General features: G+C 40.9%; 1 protein-coding gene across 1 annotated transcript in view; it reads right to left on the minus strand.

Moving 5' to 3' along the window:
* The window catches only part of mrpl23 (mitochondrial ribosomal protein L23), a 48,354-nt gene extending 28,404 nt beyond the window's left edge, over positions 1 to 19,950 (minus strand). Inside the window, exons 1-3 of the mRNA XM_083916159.1 lie at positions 19,834 to 19,950; positions 15,040 to 15,162; positions 3,470 to 3,552 (exon numbers count right to left, since the gene is read on the minus strand). Coding sequence (XP_083772285.1) covers positions 3,470 to 3,552; positions 15,040 to 15,162; positions 19,834 to 19,853 — 226 coding nt within the window. The 5' untranslated portion in view covers positions 19,854 to 19,950. The remainder of the gene's footprint in view (positions 1 to 3,469; positions 3,553 to 15,039; positions 15,163 to 19,833) is intronic.
* Between the last annotated feature and the right edge of the window lie 1,095 nt (positions 19,951 to 21,045).

Below are 21,045 nucleotides of genomic sequence, written 5' to 3' on the forward strand. Positions count from 1 at the left end.
GAAGAGAGAGCGGTGTGTGTGTGTGTGTGTGTGTGTGTGTGTGTGTGTGTGTGTGTGTGTGTGTGTGTGTGTGTGTGTGTGTGTGCGCGATCATGATTGCTGAGGAAATCCACAGGGAAATGTTACAAGCTTTGAAAGAGCATGATAAGACACTGTCCCCCCATAAACTAAAAATGGACACCTTGAAAATGAAGTATTCACATAACCCTTTCCTCGCATATACAGACCCACAGTCAAAGCTTTCATGCAACACTCGCAAACGCAAGCAGAATTTCTCCCACTTTGAGATTGCGGTTTGGCAGCTAGCTATCACGTTACAAATCCCAGGCTGGAGCGGTAACCATGGCAACTCCTTCCAAAATACCCCTGCCGCCCTGGAGAGAAGAAAGGGTCGTTTGCGCCCCTCGCTCTCCTCTGCCTGTTGCCGTCTTTACGCTGCCAATGGAGTGGAACTCCTGACGCAGACAGGGATACCTTCTCTGACGCACCTCGGGATCACCAGAGGCCCTTAGCCGCCCTTTCTTCTATATCCCCCCACAGTTCACTGCTTTCCTTCCACCCACCCTCCCGAGGGGCTTTCCTTTTCCCTTGCTTTTAATGACACAACCCTAATAAACAGCGTTAATGGGTCCTCCGAACTGTAGGCTCGGCTAAGCTAGGCGCCTCTCTCCTCCTCCCTCCCTCTCTTTCTCAAGTCTCTCCTCCAGCGGTAGAGGGGGCTCCTCGTGGCCCTTCAGGCGTAGCAGAGAGGGAGCTTGTGCCTCCTCTTTTCAGCATGTCCATCAGGGTCTCTCAACTTCAAGTCACCTATATGTCCTCTACCTATGTTCTTCCATGAATTTGCATGTTCCTAGACATGTAAGGAACACCCAAATCCGTCCATGCAAACTTAAAGCAGTTTGATCCCTCAGTAAAAAGTCAAGAGGATTATCAAGTAAATGATATACCACTGTTGGCTCCATGATCATCCTTAGAAAGGGGCAGGAGGGGGGCTTTGAGGTTAGGATATGTGTGGACGGGATGGGGCACTTAGGGTCCTGAAGCTCCAAGTTTGTAAGTGAATAGTATGTGTTTGTGTGAAGTGAGCGTGGGGTGTCCTGGGACAGCTGGAGGCTGGAATGCTGCAGCAGCAGATTGTCAGATAAGCAGCTGTGTGTGTTAAGGGAAGGAGAGCCAGGCACGCTAACCACTACCGCAACTAGCCGCTGGAAAACACTGCTGCTGCTGCATGTCAATGGGAAGACCGTCTACATCGCAAACTGAAATTGCTAATCACCGCTTACCACAGCTTCTCCAAAACAATTTGACGTGATGCTTCTTAAAACAAAAAACACATTTCTGTGAATTCCATACACCATAACCAAAATTGTATTGACAATTTGCTTCTAGGCTATTAGGATGGATATATCCCTAAGGATTATAGTGGTTACAACTTTTACATAATGTCTAAGCAGGGTGCAAACGTACCACCATCCACTACCCAAATGTTTGTAAAATTGGTAGTTTTGCTAGACTCTCCGGTGGATTAAAAAAAATATTTTGCACCCTGTGTCCAAATTATTTTCATCTGGACAAGCATATTATCAAAACCTCACATTTAGTTTGCTGTGGTCATTTGACAAGTTCAAAGGAACAGCGGTCACTATTCTTTTCAATGGCAACGGTACACATAAAAATGGCCAGTTTACTCTCATTCTATTTCTATGCCAATAACTCAACAAACAGTATCAGAACCATCACGTGTCTGCATTTTTAACATCCATCAAAAGACTTTCAGAGCCTGAACTTTGTTTTGTAAATTTTCTATAAAATTAAATCGATTGTAAGTGGATAATAAATATGCAAATAACATAATAAATAATGTGTCGACATGGCAAAAATAATGGCAACACAATGTATTCAGAGTGTTTGTGACATACTGAGCATGTGGATGGATAACAATAAGGGGAATATGCTGCCAGAAAAGTTTGGGAAGTTTTAATTGATTCTATTTTCTGCTGTGAAAACGTTTCATCGCCCGAGTCTGCGAAATCAAACCATCCTGAAAATGTGTTTTATCATTAGTTCCAAGTTTTGATTACGTGAAAACTGTACATTGAGAAAACTGTGCATTGAGAACAACTGTTTGCCAAAGACTGGAAAACAAGTCAGATGAAGATCATACCACTTGCTTCTAGATAACATTCTATATCTAGAAGTGTTGCATATATGATTATAAGCCTATACTTTCTCGAGACAATTGGGGCTTGTTTTACAAAAACAATAAATTATGTATTTTCTGTCTGTCTGGTCAGAAGACACCCTTCTCCTCCTGAGGATTGTCTCTGTCATTGTATGATAATAATTCATCTTCAACCCATCAATGTTTTTGCATATTATTTAATGTGTTTGAGTGCTTACAGACAATTTCCACTGTAACATGAATTCAAGTTGACCACAGCTACCTATAATTTCTCACAGTCATTTATTCAAAGACACATTTAAATTAGAGACGGGACTGTACAGATTGCTTTTTGATTATTTCACTGTAGAACAGAGAATAGTTTTGTGTGTGTGTGTGTGTGTGTGTGTGTGTGTGTGTGTGTGTGTGTGTGTGTGTGTGTGTGTGTGTGTGTGTGTGTGTGTGTGTGTGTGTGTGTGTGTGTGTGTGTGTGTGTGTGTGTGTGTACCATTTGCTCGATTTACTCACAACAGCTGCAGTACAACTTTAGGATTTTAATTTGGATGAAATGTTTGTGGCTTGGTATTGCATACCACGAATCAAGTGTTTTCACCACCGCCTTAACACCCTCTCTCAACAGTTTGGATGGGCTCTGTGTCTTTACATAGATACACAGTCATGGTGTGCGTAATGTTCTCTCACTACTTGCTTTCCTATAAGGTCAGTGACTCAGGCAATAATGTCTGCATTGTGGGTTTTTTAAATTGTCCAGCACTCCTTAAACTCCACGTAAAGTCCACGTAATGTGATGCATCATGCAACAAATAAAAACACATTCTATACTGGAAACAAAAATAAGCCAAGTTGACTCAAGGGTGATGATCCATCAACTAAAGAGCAGCTGCTGTCAAAAAAAACAGTAGGAATGTTGTTTTTCCTGTATTTAATTTCATCCTCTATCCCAAATGAAGGACTAATTTCACCCCCGTGATGATGACGCACCATGTTATCAGATATGATTACAAGTCTACTTGGATCCATTCTGGTATTAGACATATTGGCATACAGATCTTAGACTCGTGGCAATATGATAGGATAAATTAAAATAAATACAATTTGAGCCTTGCCCTCACTCAGATACTAGGATTTATGAAGACCTATAGTGTGAGCTTGTCCTTACCTGTAAATACAAACTGTTGGTGAGGCTAGTGAAAAATATAATTGTGTGTATTTCATGAGCCAACCACTCCCAAGTTCTGTAAATGTAACGGCTCTCTGTTTGTGCTGCAAAGCAGTGAAGACACTCACCAAACTGTATCCTGGTGCGGACTGCTCCTACAGGGACGTTATAGATCTTCTCCAGGTAGTTCTTTAAATCACACTTGGTCATTCTGTCCAGACATGTCCAGAAACAGACAGAGAAGAGAAAAACACAGAAATAGGGAGGGAGTAGGAGAGAGAGGAGAACAGAAGTTAAACAAGACATCAAGACATCCAGCATCTTGTGTGTCAATCCAGCACTCACAGGGTTACATGATGGGTCACTGTCCATCAAATAAAAACACTGTCACTTAATTGACAGATATATTCTTATCTCTATACTGCATTCCCATAAACTCTTTCCGCCTTTATTCTCTGGACCATAAAGTGGAGAGAAGAGAAATGTGAGTGTCAGCGTTCATCCAATTAGCTGTCTGCATGTATTGATCACGCCCGATGAAACCCTACACAGGAAGTGAGCCTGGCACCAACTGATCCGGTGAGCCAGCCCGGCTAAAGCTGGCCCACTGGGCAGCATTTGGAAGGGATTGCTCCGACAAGAGGAAGAAAGGCTTTTAACTGCTAATCAATCAAGCCAATTGGATTAGCCTGGTAGAGAGCACTTCCCAAATGCTTCTGACAAAGTGCTTAATAGCGACGCTGTGGTCTGACATTAGTGCCTCGGATATGGCGGCTTCTATCACCATATATATATATATATATATATATATATATATAACAGGATAAAGTAATATTCCCTATATTTCAGAAGAAACAGCACAATACCATGAGCTGCTGCAACAATATTAGGTGAAGCAAACATTTGCATGAGAAAATCCCCCCCATCTGTGAACACAAAGACTCTTTGTACCTAAGAATGATGTAACATGTTTCCATGCTGTACAAACAATTGCCTTTTACTCTATAATATGCTAACTTTTGGCAAAGCTGAAACTGGTGTAGACCTTGAACACTTACATTTGACCTGCTAAGCTGTTGTTTATCAAGAGAGGTATGCTTACATTCACGATAACTATGAATGTAAGCATAACTAGCATTAAATATTTCCACATTTGATAGCACGATTACAGAAGCAACCTGCTTTCATGTGACTCTTGAGTATGGTCGGGTTTTTTCTACCACACCGACTTCAGGCAGCTGAAGGGGGGGGGGGCTTCTGGAGGGCAGTGAAGCAGAGCGGACTGACTGGGGGTACTTGAGATCAAGAGCGGAAGAAAGAGAGAGTGATAGCGCTGAGAGACGGCTTTTTCCTAGAAAGCAGGGGTGGGGAACTGCAAGAGAGGAAAGTGGCTTGGGGACTGCAAGGTCTCTTCTGGATCATTAGCAGAGGGAACACTGATCCTGATTAATAGGGAGAATGTAAATCCTCCAGCTTTCACTGCTCAAATTATCCAGTCACCACAATCATAAGAGATAGCATATATGGAACATGTGCAAGCATGGTCATGTCTGTTAATCTGCACAAGTTGCCTAGGCATTTACACATATGCTTAATGAACGGCGGGCTAAACAATGGAAAAAGAAACCCAGAACATGCAACTAATCCAACTATAAAGCAAGGAGTCTCTGTGAGACTGTTTGTCTGTCTGTGTGGGTATGTGTAAGTCTATAATTTACATATCTCGAGAATCGTCCACCCAATGTACTTTGCGCTAGGTGGGTGTTTTCCTGGTGACCCAGTGATACGATTTGTGTTCAAGGTGGTGCAATTTGGACACATGACAAGTTTGATATTAATAAACTTTGAATAAATGCGGATCAACACTGCATTCATGTGGTGTCTGTCAAATGATTCTTACTATATAAAATCTGGGATAAAGTCACTCATAAATACTAGAAAAAACTTTCAACATGTTCTTTAAATTCTCTCTGAGCAAGAAAGCTTCCATGTTGCTTCCACATTAGGACTTAAAGCTCATGAACACAATTAAGTCGGAAGAACAACTTCCCAACTAGAGAAAAGGGACCATCTGGGGAAACAAGCACATGAATGCAGCAAGCAGAGGGGGTGGGGCTCTGCATGCACATTATGTGAGCAGGTGTGTGTCTTTTTCAGCAGAACAGCATACGAAAATACAAGGAAGTAACAGCCCTACTGTAATTACTGATAAAGTTAGATTCACCATCGTTTGTTTCTTAATCTGTCCAAGCCTCTCCTGTAATTTGGGAAACACATAATCCACCAAAGAGCATGTGTTAAAAGTATTATTTTAGTTCTATCCAGGTATTCAACTCTCCCCGCACACCAACGTTGCTTTCGAGGAATGGACAGAAAGGAAACAGCACTTCGACATAACACAGCGCTTTCTATAGTTACTGTGTCTTCCTGATTTAAGCAGCTTTCCAATCAACAACCTCTTTAAGAACTCCGTCATTTATAATTATTTTGTGGTCTTATATAAAAATCATATATGCAGCAATGCTAATTTTCTCTGTATCGTTCTATGTTTAGTACATGTGAGGTGACATGAAGCTTTTAAGGAAGCACCATATAGACACATGAGAACTGATGAACTCCGTTGTGCAGCTTGAGCGTGTATACATGGACAGAATCAGTGGGGGTCAGATCTTTTACTTAAGTAATAATAGGCAACAATGTAAAAATACTATAAGTCAAAATCATGCTCAGAAATAGGTACAAAAGTACTAGCATAATATTATACTTAAAGCAACACCATGTAGTTTTTCAACCTTCATAAGATATTTTCAAGATCCTTGTGATAGTACATCAACTCGCAATAAGTTTAATAATACATCTGTCATATCCTGACCGAGTCTGTATCACTTTCACTGGCACAATGCAGCTTTGGATTTCGGGTCGACACCTGTGCACAAAAAAAATAATACATTTCATGTTACTTTGAATTGTGTCATAATCTGTATTTATGCTACTTCTCGTACAAATTTTGAGTAATCTTCCCCAAATATGGTACAGAAAATCTCTGGACCAAGCTGGAAAAGGTTACTTTTTCAGATCGTTGATATTCCACATGGCTTTGCTAAAGCTGGCACTCAAAGTTTTCTCAGAATCTATGGCCAAGGCACGTTAAATACAGTTGATGCAATTTTGCCAATAGGTGGTGCTGTAGCAGCTGAAATACAGCTTTTCTGTCTGAGAAATGTACTGTAGGTATGAATGTTCTTCGTATAGCTCAAGAACTTCATCTGATCAATGCTGCAACAATTAGCCCGTTCCAAACGGTAACATATTCTGAGCGGTCACACAGTCCAAATAGTTGCACCCCAACAACGCTGATAGCAGCAACACCGGGAGCTAAGCAATGGGCCCGTTCGAAATGGTCACTAATCAGTATCAATAATGAATATATGTATTAATCCATACAGAACATGTACCAAACATAAAATAATCTCTACATAGATATAAATTTGTGTATAAAACAATGAATTAATCCACACACAAATCAATACTGAACAGTAAGTTTACAGGGGTTAAATTAGATGTTGCTGTTTTTTCTCTGACCTGAGTCCCATTTGGGTTAAAACTGGATTCCAGTCTGAAATAAAGCCTAGGGCTGAAAGCTGAGGTGAAAATGTCTAGTTAAGCGTGTACATAAACAAGGCTAAACTTAGACAAAGGGCGTGGTGTCTCCAGCAGTGATGCAGGCAGCATCTGATCATCATCCCAGTATAAACACCCATCTGACTCCACAAGCTAACCTTTCACACCTCTGCCTCACAGGAAGAAAGAAAACCTGCCTCCAGCAACTGCCAGGGCTAAAAGGCATCGTTCCTCAGCAACTGGTATATATTTATAACACACATGCTACAAATATTCCTCGTCCAAGACGATGAAAGAGCTCCAAACACAAAACCTAGAAGGGCATCAGATGACGCAGACGATGGATTAGGTTCAATTATGGTCTGTTGTTGCCGAGCAGGTTTAAAACAGCAACACTGTCATCATTGTCTGAAAAGTGATATTGTTCTGCATTGTTCAAAGGGAGTCGTAGAGGGGGAGATATAAGAACTAAAGCTGATATTAAGTTGTCCTAAAAAAACAGGTCTCTAAAGGAATGCAGGCACGGATAAAGAAACAGGATAGACTTGATGCCCTTGTTTTGCCCTGCTGTAACACGGTTGTTTATGTGTGACAATATAACGGATCAGCACGTCTCTATCAGCTGCTTTCAAATGTAATCCTTCCTCTGCAATTAATCTACATGCTCTAAGATATTTCCTATTCTCAAAAATGGGCTAACTCACTCTGAGCAAAGTAGATTGTGAGTATCAGTTCCAGTAGTTTAAGGTAGTCCATTTACACCTGTGCTCTGAAAGCATATGAGAAAAGTAGGTGAAAGGGCAAAGTTGGAAAAGTGCAAGATAGGACAGAGGCAGCTTTGACAGTCTTTGACAATAAGGATGGTGAATGTATTCTGAAAGCTCAGAGATTACTTGTCTATTAATGTGCTGGTGCTAAAAGAACATCTGCCAGGTGAATGGGTGGTGCCTCTCTTGTACATAAAGGATGCCTTATACAGCCACCCACTCACAATGATCTTCAACTGCAAATAAGACACAATATTGACTGAAACATTTATGTTTAGCAAATCTGGATTGTTTTGGCTGAAGACACTCTTTATAACTGATGTTAAAAAAAATTGGGAATTCCTAGTGGTCGAAGAAATGTTTGTTACATTGTCATTCCCCCCTCTCCATGTTTCTTGTCTATTTCAATGGTGACCTATCAAATAGAGGCTAAAAAGCCAAACATCACATATAAGACAGAGGACAAAAATATCAGCTACCAGCACTGCAGCAGTGGGGAGTCCTGAATCGACTTTTAAAAAAAGCTGCATTCATTAACTCGTAGTTTTCACTCATTTTATCACCAAACAAATGTCTTCTTTGGGAAGATTAAATAAAGAGTTATTCTGCAGTGAGGAATATAATTACAGATAAATACTTGCACTATCAGAAAATGCTACCACACCTCCAATTTGAAACAGGCCGACGCATCCTTAATTTCTGTAAATGATCCTCACCAGCTGCTGCGGCTGCTGCCATCTTGGCACCGCCGTCGTCTACTGACGCGAGGGACTTAGGACGTCAATAACAAAAAGTAGATAGTGCCATCAACTGTTTAAAAAGACTATCGCGGTTCATTTTTAACCAAGCCCCCACCACAGCCATTTCCTGGTTGATCCTATACGGAAGTGCCAAAAATTGCAATTTGGGTTCAGGTTTCATAACAGAGCAATTTCATTGTTAAACATGCTGTTTTTGACAGCATAATTAAACCTATTTAAGGCCTGGTACAAAAACCCATTCTAGTCTGTATGTTTAGGTCATATCTCCATGGAAACACTGAGGGGAGAGATTTCTTTTGTACCAGGCCTGTTTTTATTTTATTGGAGGTTAAAGTTTGTGAATAATTAGAGGCGTGACCTCTTGAGTGACAGCTAGCCACTGGCCCTCACTTCGCCTAGGAAGTATACGTCAGCGAGATGGACATATCTCCCTCCCCCCAATGTCACATCAATGCCCTGAGGCAGAGTTGAAGTCTGACAAGATGGCGACTCCCATAGGCGAGTACGATTTGATCAAGATGAGAAAACGGACCCCGGTGGGTTTGCTACGTCCATTTTTAATACAGTCTATGTTTTTAACGTCACCGATTTTAATCGCCGTACTGTCTTGCAGAGTATCCTTACATTCCTACTCTACAGTAATTTTGCCTCTGGATTAGTATAGACATTTTAGGCTATTTTAAGACAATTAAATTAAGCCGTCCATCCAAAGTCTGACCAGCAGTTAAATCTAAACCAAAGTCAAACTCTATCTTTGTGAAATCTTTCCCCAACCTGAAGACATCTATATAACAATACTGGGTCATAGTCATAGCACCACTCACCGGAAAATGAAATGAAAGGAAAATAATGTGATTTATACTTTGCTGTTATCCTATAACAGGTTCACAAAATATACCTTAAGGGCGCACTAGCACTGTCATTCCGCACCGGGCCAAAACAGGTTTTTCAGCTAGAGCCTAGTGAGTTTGAACAGTGTGAGTGCACCCGCTCCGCACATAACTGCGGCTAGCTGGCTGTCCACGGCCCATCTGAGAGAGGTGGGCTTTTGTAGAGCGCGTTTGCACATGTACGAGCACGAGCGTGCGCACGTGTACGGGCACAAGCACGAGCACGACGCCTACGGCGGTTCTGATGTCATTTATGCGCGCCTGTTCGATTTGTAAACAAAGCGACGCATTGCGATGACGTCATCAATGCGTGTGGCGTGTGGCGTGTGACGTGTTACGACGTGATGACGTATAGGCAGGCAAGAAGCATTGTCCAAGGCCCAGGCAGTGTGAGTACAAACGGGCTGGAAAGCGGGGGGGGGGGGAGAGAGGGGGGGACAAGTACCCTTAAGCCCGGGGCGCGGTGCGGAAGGACAGTGTGAGTGCGCCCTAAGTGTGGACAAAAAAGCCTTAAGATGTTGATGATGCTTTATTCTGAGGATACTACCTGTCTCTGCCACTCTGCAGTGTCTGTGTCATCCTGCCAGTACCCCTGACATGTGGGAAGGTTTGAGGGCCCATTCATCGCTGCTTGCAGTTTTAATTCTAAATGCTGTCTGTCAATTTTCACGTTTTAAAACAGCGCATTTTCCAAAAACTTTAGTATACTTTTCTATGGCTATTTGAAATATTTCACCATTAACACATTATCCACATAAATAGCAAAGCCAGGTTTAGTGTTATACTCAAACAACAACTCCTAAGGCATTAATTATCTTATATTTGATAACGTAATCAAATGTGTATGTAAAAACACGCTTCCACTATTGTTGTAGTGTATTGCTGCCACCTGCAGGTTTGAGCAATTATAACCTATTATTTAGTATGGGAAGACCTTTTTAGCTGGTTAACAAACAAACAGTTAATTGTTGGAAACATGGGTCATTAAATAAATGGTTAGTGAAAAACTGTTAATCTGGCAGTTCAGTTTCATCTTCGGGTAGGATTAGTGGTCATCATGCTGAAAAAATAGTGTGTTCCCTCCACTGTATAAACTGAATGCTGTGCCACAGTCCTTTTAGATTTGTAATCACTATAACAACATTTGATCCAAAGAATACGGCGATGGTGTTGTCATGTCCTTCTTATTTTAGGATGAATATTGCTTTGTATAGCGATGATTCAGAGACCATTATGCTTCTTGTGGCTACCATGAATCCTCCTTGGAAGGGTTGCTTGTTTTAGCAACTACACTTGGCAAACCACTGAAAAGCTTTTAATGTGGTTCCTTGTTTGATAGAAACTGGGCTGCATCTACATATTTGCTTTTTATGGGGCCCTTTTGGTTGGCAGGTCAACTTTAAGTATTACAGGGAATGGAAAAGAAGAGGACTCAGCCACACATAGAGGTGATGCAGAGTTGCAGGCGACAGGAGCTCACTGCAACTTGGAGGAACCTCAATCCTTCAACACGTCATCAACTATATGGCATGTTTTTCCTGTGTGTAAGTTGCCTTAAGTTGCCCCGAACAAAACATTTATAAAAATGGTGACTGACAACTCTTGATTAAGGCTGACACAGATGTTATTTAAAAAAAATTGCTAACAGAGTTTCTGTTTGAATTATTCTATTAGCAGCCAATACAGCAAACTTATGTAATGTGTGGAAAATAACATGATGCAAAGAGGCAAAAGGAAAAGTGAACATAGGTAAACTTGTACCATCACTGGATAAAAGACAGGACAAAGTCTGATCAGAAGAACAATACCAAACTTCTGAATTGTCCCTGAGACACATTGTGTGTTCTCAGACTTTATTCTATGTGTAACCTTTAATAACACACTGTACAGTAAACATCCAACGTACACCAAACAGTACACACACACACACACACACACACACACACACACACACACACACACACACACACACACACACACACACACACACACACACACACACACACACACACACACACACACACACACACACACACACACACACACACACACACACACACACACACACACACACACACACACACACACACACACACACACACACACACACACACACACACACCATTGTGTCAGAGCGGCTTAGTGGTGAGAATGAAACAGGGGAGGTGTGTTCTGCGCAGATGAAAGGCAAAAGAAAGCCGCTCCTCATTGTCAGCCTGCCCCATTGTCAGGTTTAGGTCGAGATATGCACACTCACTACTTTAACCCTCCCATCTACAGAGACAATACATGCACAGAAGTTGCTCAACACTAAGTATCAAGATCATAATAGCAGACTTTGTTTAGAGGGAAAGCCACTGAGGAACCTGAGACTTACGGAGAGAAGAGACAGTTGAGAAGTTGAGAGTATAAGAGCAGCGTGTGAAGGATTAGATTTATTGTTCAGGTTTTGGTCTGACAATAGAGCAAAAATGGATCAAAGAACAGGTCACCAGGAGTCACTAAACTCTTTACAGAGAGACGGGTCAGTAAAGACTTGACTTGATAGTTAGTTCACTCCTCTACTGGCCGGCTAAATGACTTCCTATGACATAAACTGAGGTTAATTAGTGTGAAAATTAATAGAGTTTACGCGCAACAGGTACTAAGCACACTTCTCAGAGTGAAAAGGCAAAGTAAGCTGCTGTGTAGTAGGGCCAGTAGGATTATGTCTGATTACAATAAGAAACTGCAGCATGGTCTGGTTTCATAGTTATTAGACAGCATAGTAGCATGAAATGTGACTGAGTAGTAGACCAAACACTACGTTCAGTGTGTTGTGTGTGTCAGCGCTGGCCTCTAGCCATGCCAGGTGAGGCACAAGAAGTGTGTGTGTGTGTGTGTGTGTGTGTGTGTGTGTGTGTGTGTGTGTGTGTGTGTGTGTGTGTGTGTGTGTGTAAACCCAGAAATTTGATGATGTTCGTTCTAGAGCGGAGAGGAAATACTAACATTGCACAAAAGGGTTGAGAACAATCAAAAAGACAAAACAAATATGTCCCTCCAGCCGGTAGAAAGAGCATTATGAGAAAACACAGCCCCAGTCTCAAACAAGTGCCAAAGAGGGATTGGTTTTGGACGTGCTGGAAAGCATTTAAGAAAGGCACAATAAACAGCAGAGCCCAGGGTGAGACTAAGAAAGACATGTGCAGATGATAGCATGCAAGAACACTAGAAAAGAGCGAGAGAGAATACAGACAGCCATAGAAATCTGGCTACCAGGTGTCAATGAGATAAAGGACAGCTTCAGTTATTGCCCTGAGAACACCAACAGTACTACTTCTAATTAGCTCAGCACTACAACTTACCAAGGCCAACACCGCCTGTGCTTGAGAGTCTTATTAACCTTATTAATTAAAACAGCATTCACTCCCATAATAGTTCATCAATAAGCTGGTAGTGATATTAGGTTTGTGTCACTGTCCTGTGTCACTGTGTGTCCATTTACTACATTGTGCATACGAAAAGTAAAAAAGAACAGTGTTGCAAGCACACACTGAGGCCCAAGCAGCATATCAATCAGCCATTCATGCACCTCTCCCAGGCATCAAAGACTGCAAGGAAAAAACCCTTACACACCCTTATAAAACACACACGCACCCTGCACTTACCCACGTTTGTGCATATATACACAAAGACGCACATTTCTGAAAACTGACTAACCCACACAAGACAAGCGTGCACATAGAAACACACACACACAATTACATAAGCACCCTAGGAGTTTGGCAGAGAAGAGGCAAGAATCAGAGTGGGAGGCCAGGCACCTGGATGAACAGATTATGGTCTAAACCCCACCAGAGACACATAGATGATCTGCCTCAAACTTCATTTTTCTCCCCAGTGTGGGCTCTGGCCCTCTCATTGCCTGAGGAGCAGTTCTTACCTCAGTGACCTTGGCTCACGGAGGTAGTCAAAAATCGGCTCATCACTACTAAGTGCTGACTGGTAAAGACCTCCTGTTATGATAGACTATGTGTTGTCCCAACCCACCAAATTGTCCGTCATACAAAAAGACATCATACAGTATATACAGAATGTACAAAGGAGCATTCATACAAATCAGGAGGCAGTTAAGTGGAATTACATATAGGAAACCCCACTGGATGTGACTTTTGAAGAACAATCAAGAACATTCTTGGTTGATTTTTTTGTGTAGATATTAATAGAAGACTTATATTAATAGAAGATTAATATTGGACATCTCGCTGTCCACAACATGGCCCGCTCCTCAACTGCAGTGCCAAATGAAAGCACTTTTGACCTCACCTCCCACCCTTGCTGCCTATGTTGTTGCAGCTAAGCTCATTAAAGAGAGCCATTAAGAGCCATCTATAAATGTTTTGTTCTTGAGGCTGTCACGCCACCTGGTGTCCATGATGCCCAACTCCAGCTGAAAATACTGGTCCAGCAAGACTGCTGCAGTGCCAGTAAAAACAAATTACTGCAGCCTAAAACGTGAAACATATGTTTATTATATAATAGTTCTGAAAACACAAAACTATTACTATAGTCCAACAAAAGTAATTACATAAAAATAACTTTGATGCCAAATAAAATAACCAAGTTTGTACTCTCACAATAGTAAAATTTACAACCCATGCGAGGCATCAGCTTGTTATATTTCTGTTTTTAGGAAGCACTGTAAATGTTGCTATTAAGGGTTTGTAAAGTCATTTCATCCCCAAGGTCCAGGTTCCGGCCCTTGTGATAATTATCATCCAACCTCCTGAAAACACGTTGCTGAATCTATACTAGCTCTACAATGCTGCTCTGAGGATGAGCAGCATGTACTTTAAGAAGACGACCGCTAAGAAGATTAATATGTGAAAGTAAGCTGTTGAGCATTTGAATTGATGTAAGTCTACAAATACAATTTATAAGCTTCACAGTATCGAGGTGGAGGTGTGATTGTGAGCAGTTTCAGAGGAATAGATTTACTGTATGTTTTTTACGTCTCTATGGATACTGGGGAAGGACTCTATAGATGAAATTGTCCATGAGCATAAAGTTGTATTAGATCAGATGCATCAGATCAAAAAATGCTATTATTAGGTGATTAGGTTCTGCAAAGACACACATTAACCACATGTATGCAGTAAGTACAATCCACACACCCTAAAGACAGTGCAATATTCTAAGGAAATGGATGTATGAACATACATATTGCCAAAATCACATAAAATGTGTCAGGCATGTACAAGCTTTGTGTACACACACAAAGCTTGTTGAAAATCAACAAAGTTCCCCTTTAATATTATTCAACCACTTTACCTCTGAGCGCTTGCAGCACATAGTGAATAGCCAGTGAAATGCCGGATAATTTAGTCGACAACCATTTGAATAATTTCAAGTCAGGGGGAAATGTAGTTGGCATTTTTCACTTTTTATTTTATTTTATATATTGATGAAAATGTTAATAGATTAAGAATTTAATAACAAGCACTTCCAACATTAAGTCTAAAATGACTTCTAAACAGGAACCAGCTCTCAATTGCTATTCCTAAAAGTAATGTTTTTATTTAGACACTACTATAATGGGATAACGTAACAGTAGAGTATTCAGCCTTTGCATTTCATTTAATGCACTTCTGTGCAATGACAGGGAAGATCAAAGACTTACTCCATTGGGATGCGAAACTGGGCTGTATCAGGAGGTTGCTCTTTTCCCGGCCTCACCAGAGTCAGGAACCAGTGGGGTCTGAAGATCCTCAGCTGGGGGTTTCCCAACTGGTAGAGCGGGTATCTGAGGGGAAAGGAAGACTCTTATCATCTACAGCATTATTGCAAGACATCCTACAGTATTTCCCTGAGTCATACTAACAACTGGGAAGATAGCAGAGCTACACACATGTAATCATGCAGAGTTGTGTGGTGCAATTTAAGTTTAATTTGCTATAGCCAATTGTTTTCACAGGTTGATAAGAGCATAGATCTAAGACGGATATGTTTCAAAAAGAGAGTTGTGTAATGAAAACCCACAGGATGTGATCACTGTTTGTGGTTGGCCATCCAAATCACACAAACCACAAGCTGTGGCTTGATGGGATTGATGGGATGTATGTGATGTGTCCTAAATGCTCCACTTTGTTCACCAGCTGGTCAAAAACTTTGTCTGTCTGCTGTTCTGTGTTGGTCAAGAAGTGTACAGAGGATTTAGCTGAGCGCTTAGTGAGAACCTTTTCATATCTCGTCATTAGGGATGCTCGATATTGGCTTTTCTGCCAATATCCGATTGTCCAACCCTTAATTTCCGATACCGATATCACCCGATACCGATATATGCAGCCTTTTTACACCAAAATTCATCACATATCACCTATTATGGAATTAACACATTATGCCTAATTTTATTGTGATGCCCCACTGGATGCATACATAAATGCAACATGGCTTTTCAAATGTAAACACAGTCTGTACAAAATAAGTTATTGAAAAAAGTGCCATTCATTTATTTGTTTGTGTTTTTAGAGAGAATATTTTGCCTCAAACAACACTACAGACATTATCAAAACCAGGAAGATGCATATCTTCAGTCCAGAGTAGTAAACAAAGATAGTTTTCTTTTTCCAGACTGAGTAACCGGCCGTAACTTGGCAAATAATACAATCAATAAATTAGCAGTTAAGCTCAACATGCTAATCTGTATTGGATCTAATGGATACAGCACCAGAAATTAGCTTCTCGACGTGACTGTAAACAATGCTGTACAGTTCGGGTAAGCACTGGTCTGAGAAATACTTCGACTGGGCATGACATAACGTGGCTCGAGGAACTCCACACGTTTGGTGAATCCGGCATCCTGAACGATAGAAAAAGTTTGTTTCTCGGTGTCGGCTGTTGCTTCTTTTCATCACTTTGCTGCACAGATGTAGCGTATAACTCCCCATGAATCTTCTTGAGGTGGGTGATCAAATGTGATGTATTAAAGGAAGACGCCTTGTTTCCTCCTCTCATAACGGACGCCTTGCAGTCATTGCAAAGCGCACATTTACTGTTAGTAGGTGACACTTGGAAATACTTCCAAACCACGGACATCTCATGCACCGGGAGAGCTGAAGCTTGTTAGCCACGGTTAGCAACCTACGAGTGAAGCGTGTTGTTGTTGTTATACGTCATCAAGCACGCGCCTGTAAACATCCCATGTTGCATTCACGTACACTCGGAAATGCTGAAGCCTACAGAACTAACATCGGTTGTAAAAACCCGATACCGATAATTCCCGATATTACATTTTTAACTCAATATCCATCCCTACTCGTCATGCAAGTGCCCAGCTCATTTGAGAATAGCATAAAATGGCAGTAAAGGAATGGCAAGTAAATAAACCTTCCTGCAAACAGTTTTCGTGTAACTACAATGAGAGATATTCCTGCTTTCAGTTTTATCTACAAATAAAGTGGTTTAGATTAGGTGTTTCCAATGTTTGCTTGTTTACAGCCTGACGGATTGTCTAATTGCTCGACTGTTGCTGTGATACTTCACTGTTGCTTTGCATAAGTGATCCCAGATGTAAACAATTAATTTTGCAAGTATAATGTTATCATTACTAATAGAATGATACTAGTGACTACAAAAAGAGTTATCCTTTAACCCCATATTGAGCCTGCTAAGCAGTAAAAACTAAATTGTTCATTAGAGTAGCCAAACATGTTCATGTGTTTTTGTTTTGTTTTAATTTAAGTATACATTAAGACTAACTACGGTTGTTATAACAGCTAATGAGGATTTAAATAAACTAAACGTTTATGCCATCTCCGAAGATCTCAAGATATTGCAAAACAGTCATTGACAAAAAAGCCATATATTTCTACATAAATACAACCTCTAGATGTCAAAGCATACATTTATTTTTGATCATAGATTGTATAATGCTTGACGGCTCCTAAAAAGTGAAGCCAAAGCATCTCGATCGCCCCCGGGTAGCTGGCTGCAGTTTATGTCAAAAGTCCCACCCCCTCCTTGTTAGCAGATGGGACATGGGCCAAAATAAAAACTCAAAATATACCTCGAATAAGTTTTTCACAAAGATGGTTTCTGTCAGTGTAGGTAATTTTTGTCATGCTAATGTGTGTCAAGTGTTAATTCTTCTTGTACGTTTGGTATCAAGTTGTTATTTGATGCTATAAAAATCGGGTGAAACCATTTACTGTTTAAGAAATGGACATAGCATCTACTTCGAGGTCCATTCTCTCAACTTGATTCGGTCGTCCTTGTATGGGAGTTGGCATCTTGTCATATTTTGGCTGTGCCTAATTTCCTCTTATGTAAAAAAGGGCATTTTTGTGAAATTTGGGAAATGGAGATTCATCAATCTTGATGATGTATACCGCCGAGGTGAAGTGAGGGCCAGCGGCTAGCTGTCACTCAGGCCACGCCCCTAATTATTCATAAACGTTGACCTCCAATAAAATAAAAACTAGCCTGGTACAAAAAAATGAATCGCCCTCAGTGTTGTCACATGGCCTGTATCCAAAATATTCTGGTCTATGTTTTCAATCTATGGAAAATCAAATAATGTTAATGTCAAACATGACTGAATGAATCCAATACATTATTGCCCTAATGCAGCTTGTGAGTGAGTACAGGTTAGTACTTACTTCATTATGTAAAGACAAAACATTACAATGACCTGGGTGTCATGGGATACATCCCAAGTCTTTTATTTGATATTTCCTCACTCCTCGGTCCTCGTTTGAAACAGGAAGTAATTTTGCTCCGACCTTCTTAAAGGCCAACAAAGTGCTTATTTCTGCCCTGAAGAGCGAGGAGTAATATGCAAAGAGCGAGGAGCAAGAATCAAGGATCAAAAAGGGATCCCTGAGGAGCTATGAGTGAAGATACACAAGAGCAGCCTTCACATAAGTCTTTCACTGGCTGGCACGCCCCCTTACTGAATGTCAGTTAATATATTGGATGCTGAAGCTGATCAGACTGATTTAATCCATCACAACATCACTATTGTTCCAATCAGAGCGAAGACAGAAAACATATTAAAGCGGAAGTTGGTAACTTTCGGTATCGGTTTTATATTTGCTGAAACTGTCACTGTATCCCGACACCACAATAAGACAGATGATCTGCGAAATAGTAAGGTCCCTTCTTCAGCTTTAAACTTTCTTTGTTTGTTAAAGATTTGTCTTTTTATGACTGTTATCTCCAGTCCATATCCATTAATTCTTTAACATTATGGATATAATTCAAGTCAGTGAGGGTAGAAGCGTCTGTCTGTCACCAAAATCTTTTTACATAATTTATTTTCATTCAGTCACAGGTGAGACTGATGATGTGGGGTTTTATGAGTTACATATTTTCAATTTTCCCTGCCTAATACATAATTTCCAGTGCTTAAAAGACACCATAATCATTTTGGGATTCACCATCACAATATCAATAAACACAGACACAAATCATAAATAAATGATATATAAACGCATTCTGCCAGATGATATAATTCCTGCACCTGTTAACAAGACACATTACACAATATAGTATAAATACAGAATGCAGGTTGTTTTTTTTGCTGAGCCCCAAACCTCATGAAAGGTGACTATTTGTTAATCCCGTGGGAACAAGTTATTCATCTTGCCAGCTCAAGATAATAAATATCACCTTACAGGACTTAAGGGGCTCCGTAGATCTCATGCAGGAGTTTGTTAAACAGGTAACAGGCTGCAGAGAAAAAAACACTGCTGCTCTACACTGATGACTAATGTAATACTACTGTATTGTGCATGCTCCCTCACTAACATGGCTTACTGGGACACTTAATCTGATGGAGCCATCGTTAATGTAATTATTTACACCAGTGTTTTTCCTGCTTTGACAGGCCAAAATGTCTGCTGTGACAAGGGTCTATTAGTACAGGACAGACAGTACGGACACAAACTCATCTAAAGTCTCAGCAGCTGTTAAAGCTTTGTCCTAGTTTCGTCTCTCCTAGTATGGTTTCCTACATCTCGCCATGCATCCTTGGTAGGAGGGACTAAGACGCAAGAAGATGCAAGTGAGGGAAATGTGGATGCAATTAAGCGCCTTGGGATGCCATGGTAACCCGCACACTGCACTACTACTATGCTACTGCTCCAGCTGCATGTTAACAGTAGTTTTGTTTTTAGCATTGGTGGCTAATGTTGGATATGTTCGTGTCGCTTAACACCATTTAAGATTCACAGTTAGCACGTACACGCCTGAGTAAAGCGCACCAACCATGTGTAAAATAAATCAAAACGACATGTGCTGAATGCTGCATTCAGGCGTACGGGGCAACTGGAAAGCTGAGACATGCTAATGTTAGCTGGTTTGACTGCTAACACACTGGCTGACTAACAAAGGTGTACTCTCTAGCTGGGTCAAGTGTTCTTTCGCGTATTTACGATTAGAATTAAGACAGAAGAAGAAGAAACTCGACACTCACAGTAGTCGTGTTACAGGCATCACTGTAAAGGTCTGTTCTGAAACATATGCTGCCAGGTAGTTGTTGTTGTTGTAGTCTTTTCAAGGTTGTCAAATGCTACACGTGCATGGATTTACTTCCGGGGTCACTCTCACGGCGCAGGCGCATTGGGTTTGGTCTGTTGTCCTTGAAGTTCACTTAATTTGCAGAATTGGTGTAGCTACCTACAGCTGAAATGTACTGCAGCTTTTAAATGCGAATTCAAGATGCACTGTGGGTACCTATACCAGAGTGTGATCAGAGATGCTTTAGAAGATAGTACCCTAGTTTAGTATAGAGAATATTTGGTGTAATAATGCTTTTCTTAAAATCCTATGCTGCTTCAGCTACTGTACACGGGTCAAGAGAGTGGCCTAATACTGAGTTTTGTGGACACATCATATCTTACATGTTCGCATTTTTTGTTGGAACACTTTCAGTATAAAATGCATGCAATGTGATTTTAATGTAATCTTTTCATTTAAAATAAGCACAAACACAAACAGTGTTTTATGTATACAGTATGTACATACATTTAGAATAGAAATACTTTATTGATCCCAAGCTGGGAAATTGCAGTAAGTATTTCCTATCATACATGTGCACATCCTGTTACTGTTGGATGGAGATGTATATCCCTTAAAAGACATTTAGTAATAATTAAACTTAATAAATGTCTTAATATGCAAAACATTCAACTGCTTACCAACTGCTTTAATCTCCTCCTTGGATAACAGCACAGTTTATATTCTTCTTAAGAATGGGTTTCCATTTTGGGAATGTCACACCTGTGAGTATTTTCTCAGGGCACATATGATGAGACAGCAGCAGAGGGAGACCTTGTCCCATTTCTTATTCAGACCGTTTGGCCCGGCATCTGACCTCACAGCCACTACGATGTCATCGGGGCTGAGTGATTGAAAGCCCTCTTAGTGGAACATGAGTCCCTGGCTGAGCCGGTTCAGACCTGACAGGAAATGGAAATGGACCACCATGCCAGGGAGGGAAGTTTCCATCAGTTAAGATGCCATTGTGTGTGTGTGTGTGTGTGTGTGTGTGTGTGTGTGTGTGTGTGTGTGTGTGTGTGTGTGTGTGTGTGTGTGTGTGTGTGTGTGTGTGTGTGTGTGTGTGTGTGTGTGTGTGTGTGTGTGTGTGTGTGTGTGTGTGTGTGTGTGTGTGTGTGTGTGTGTGTGT

Source organism: Echiichthys vipera, assembly GCF_963691815.1.
Source record: "Echiichthys vipera genome assembly, chromosome: 7".
Taxonomy (NCBI): Eukaryota; Metazoa; Chordata; class Actinopteri; order Perciformes; family Trachinidae; genus Echiichthys; species Echiichthys vipera.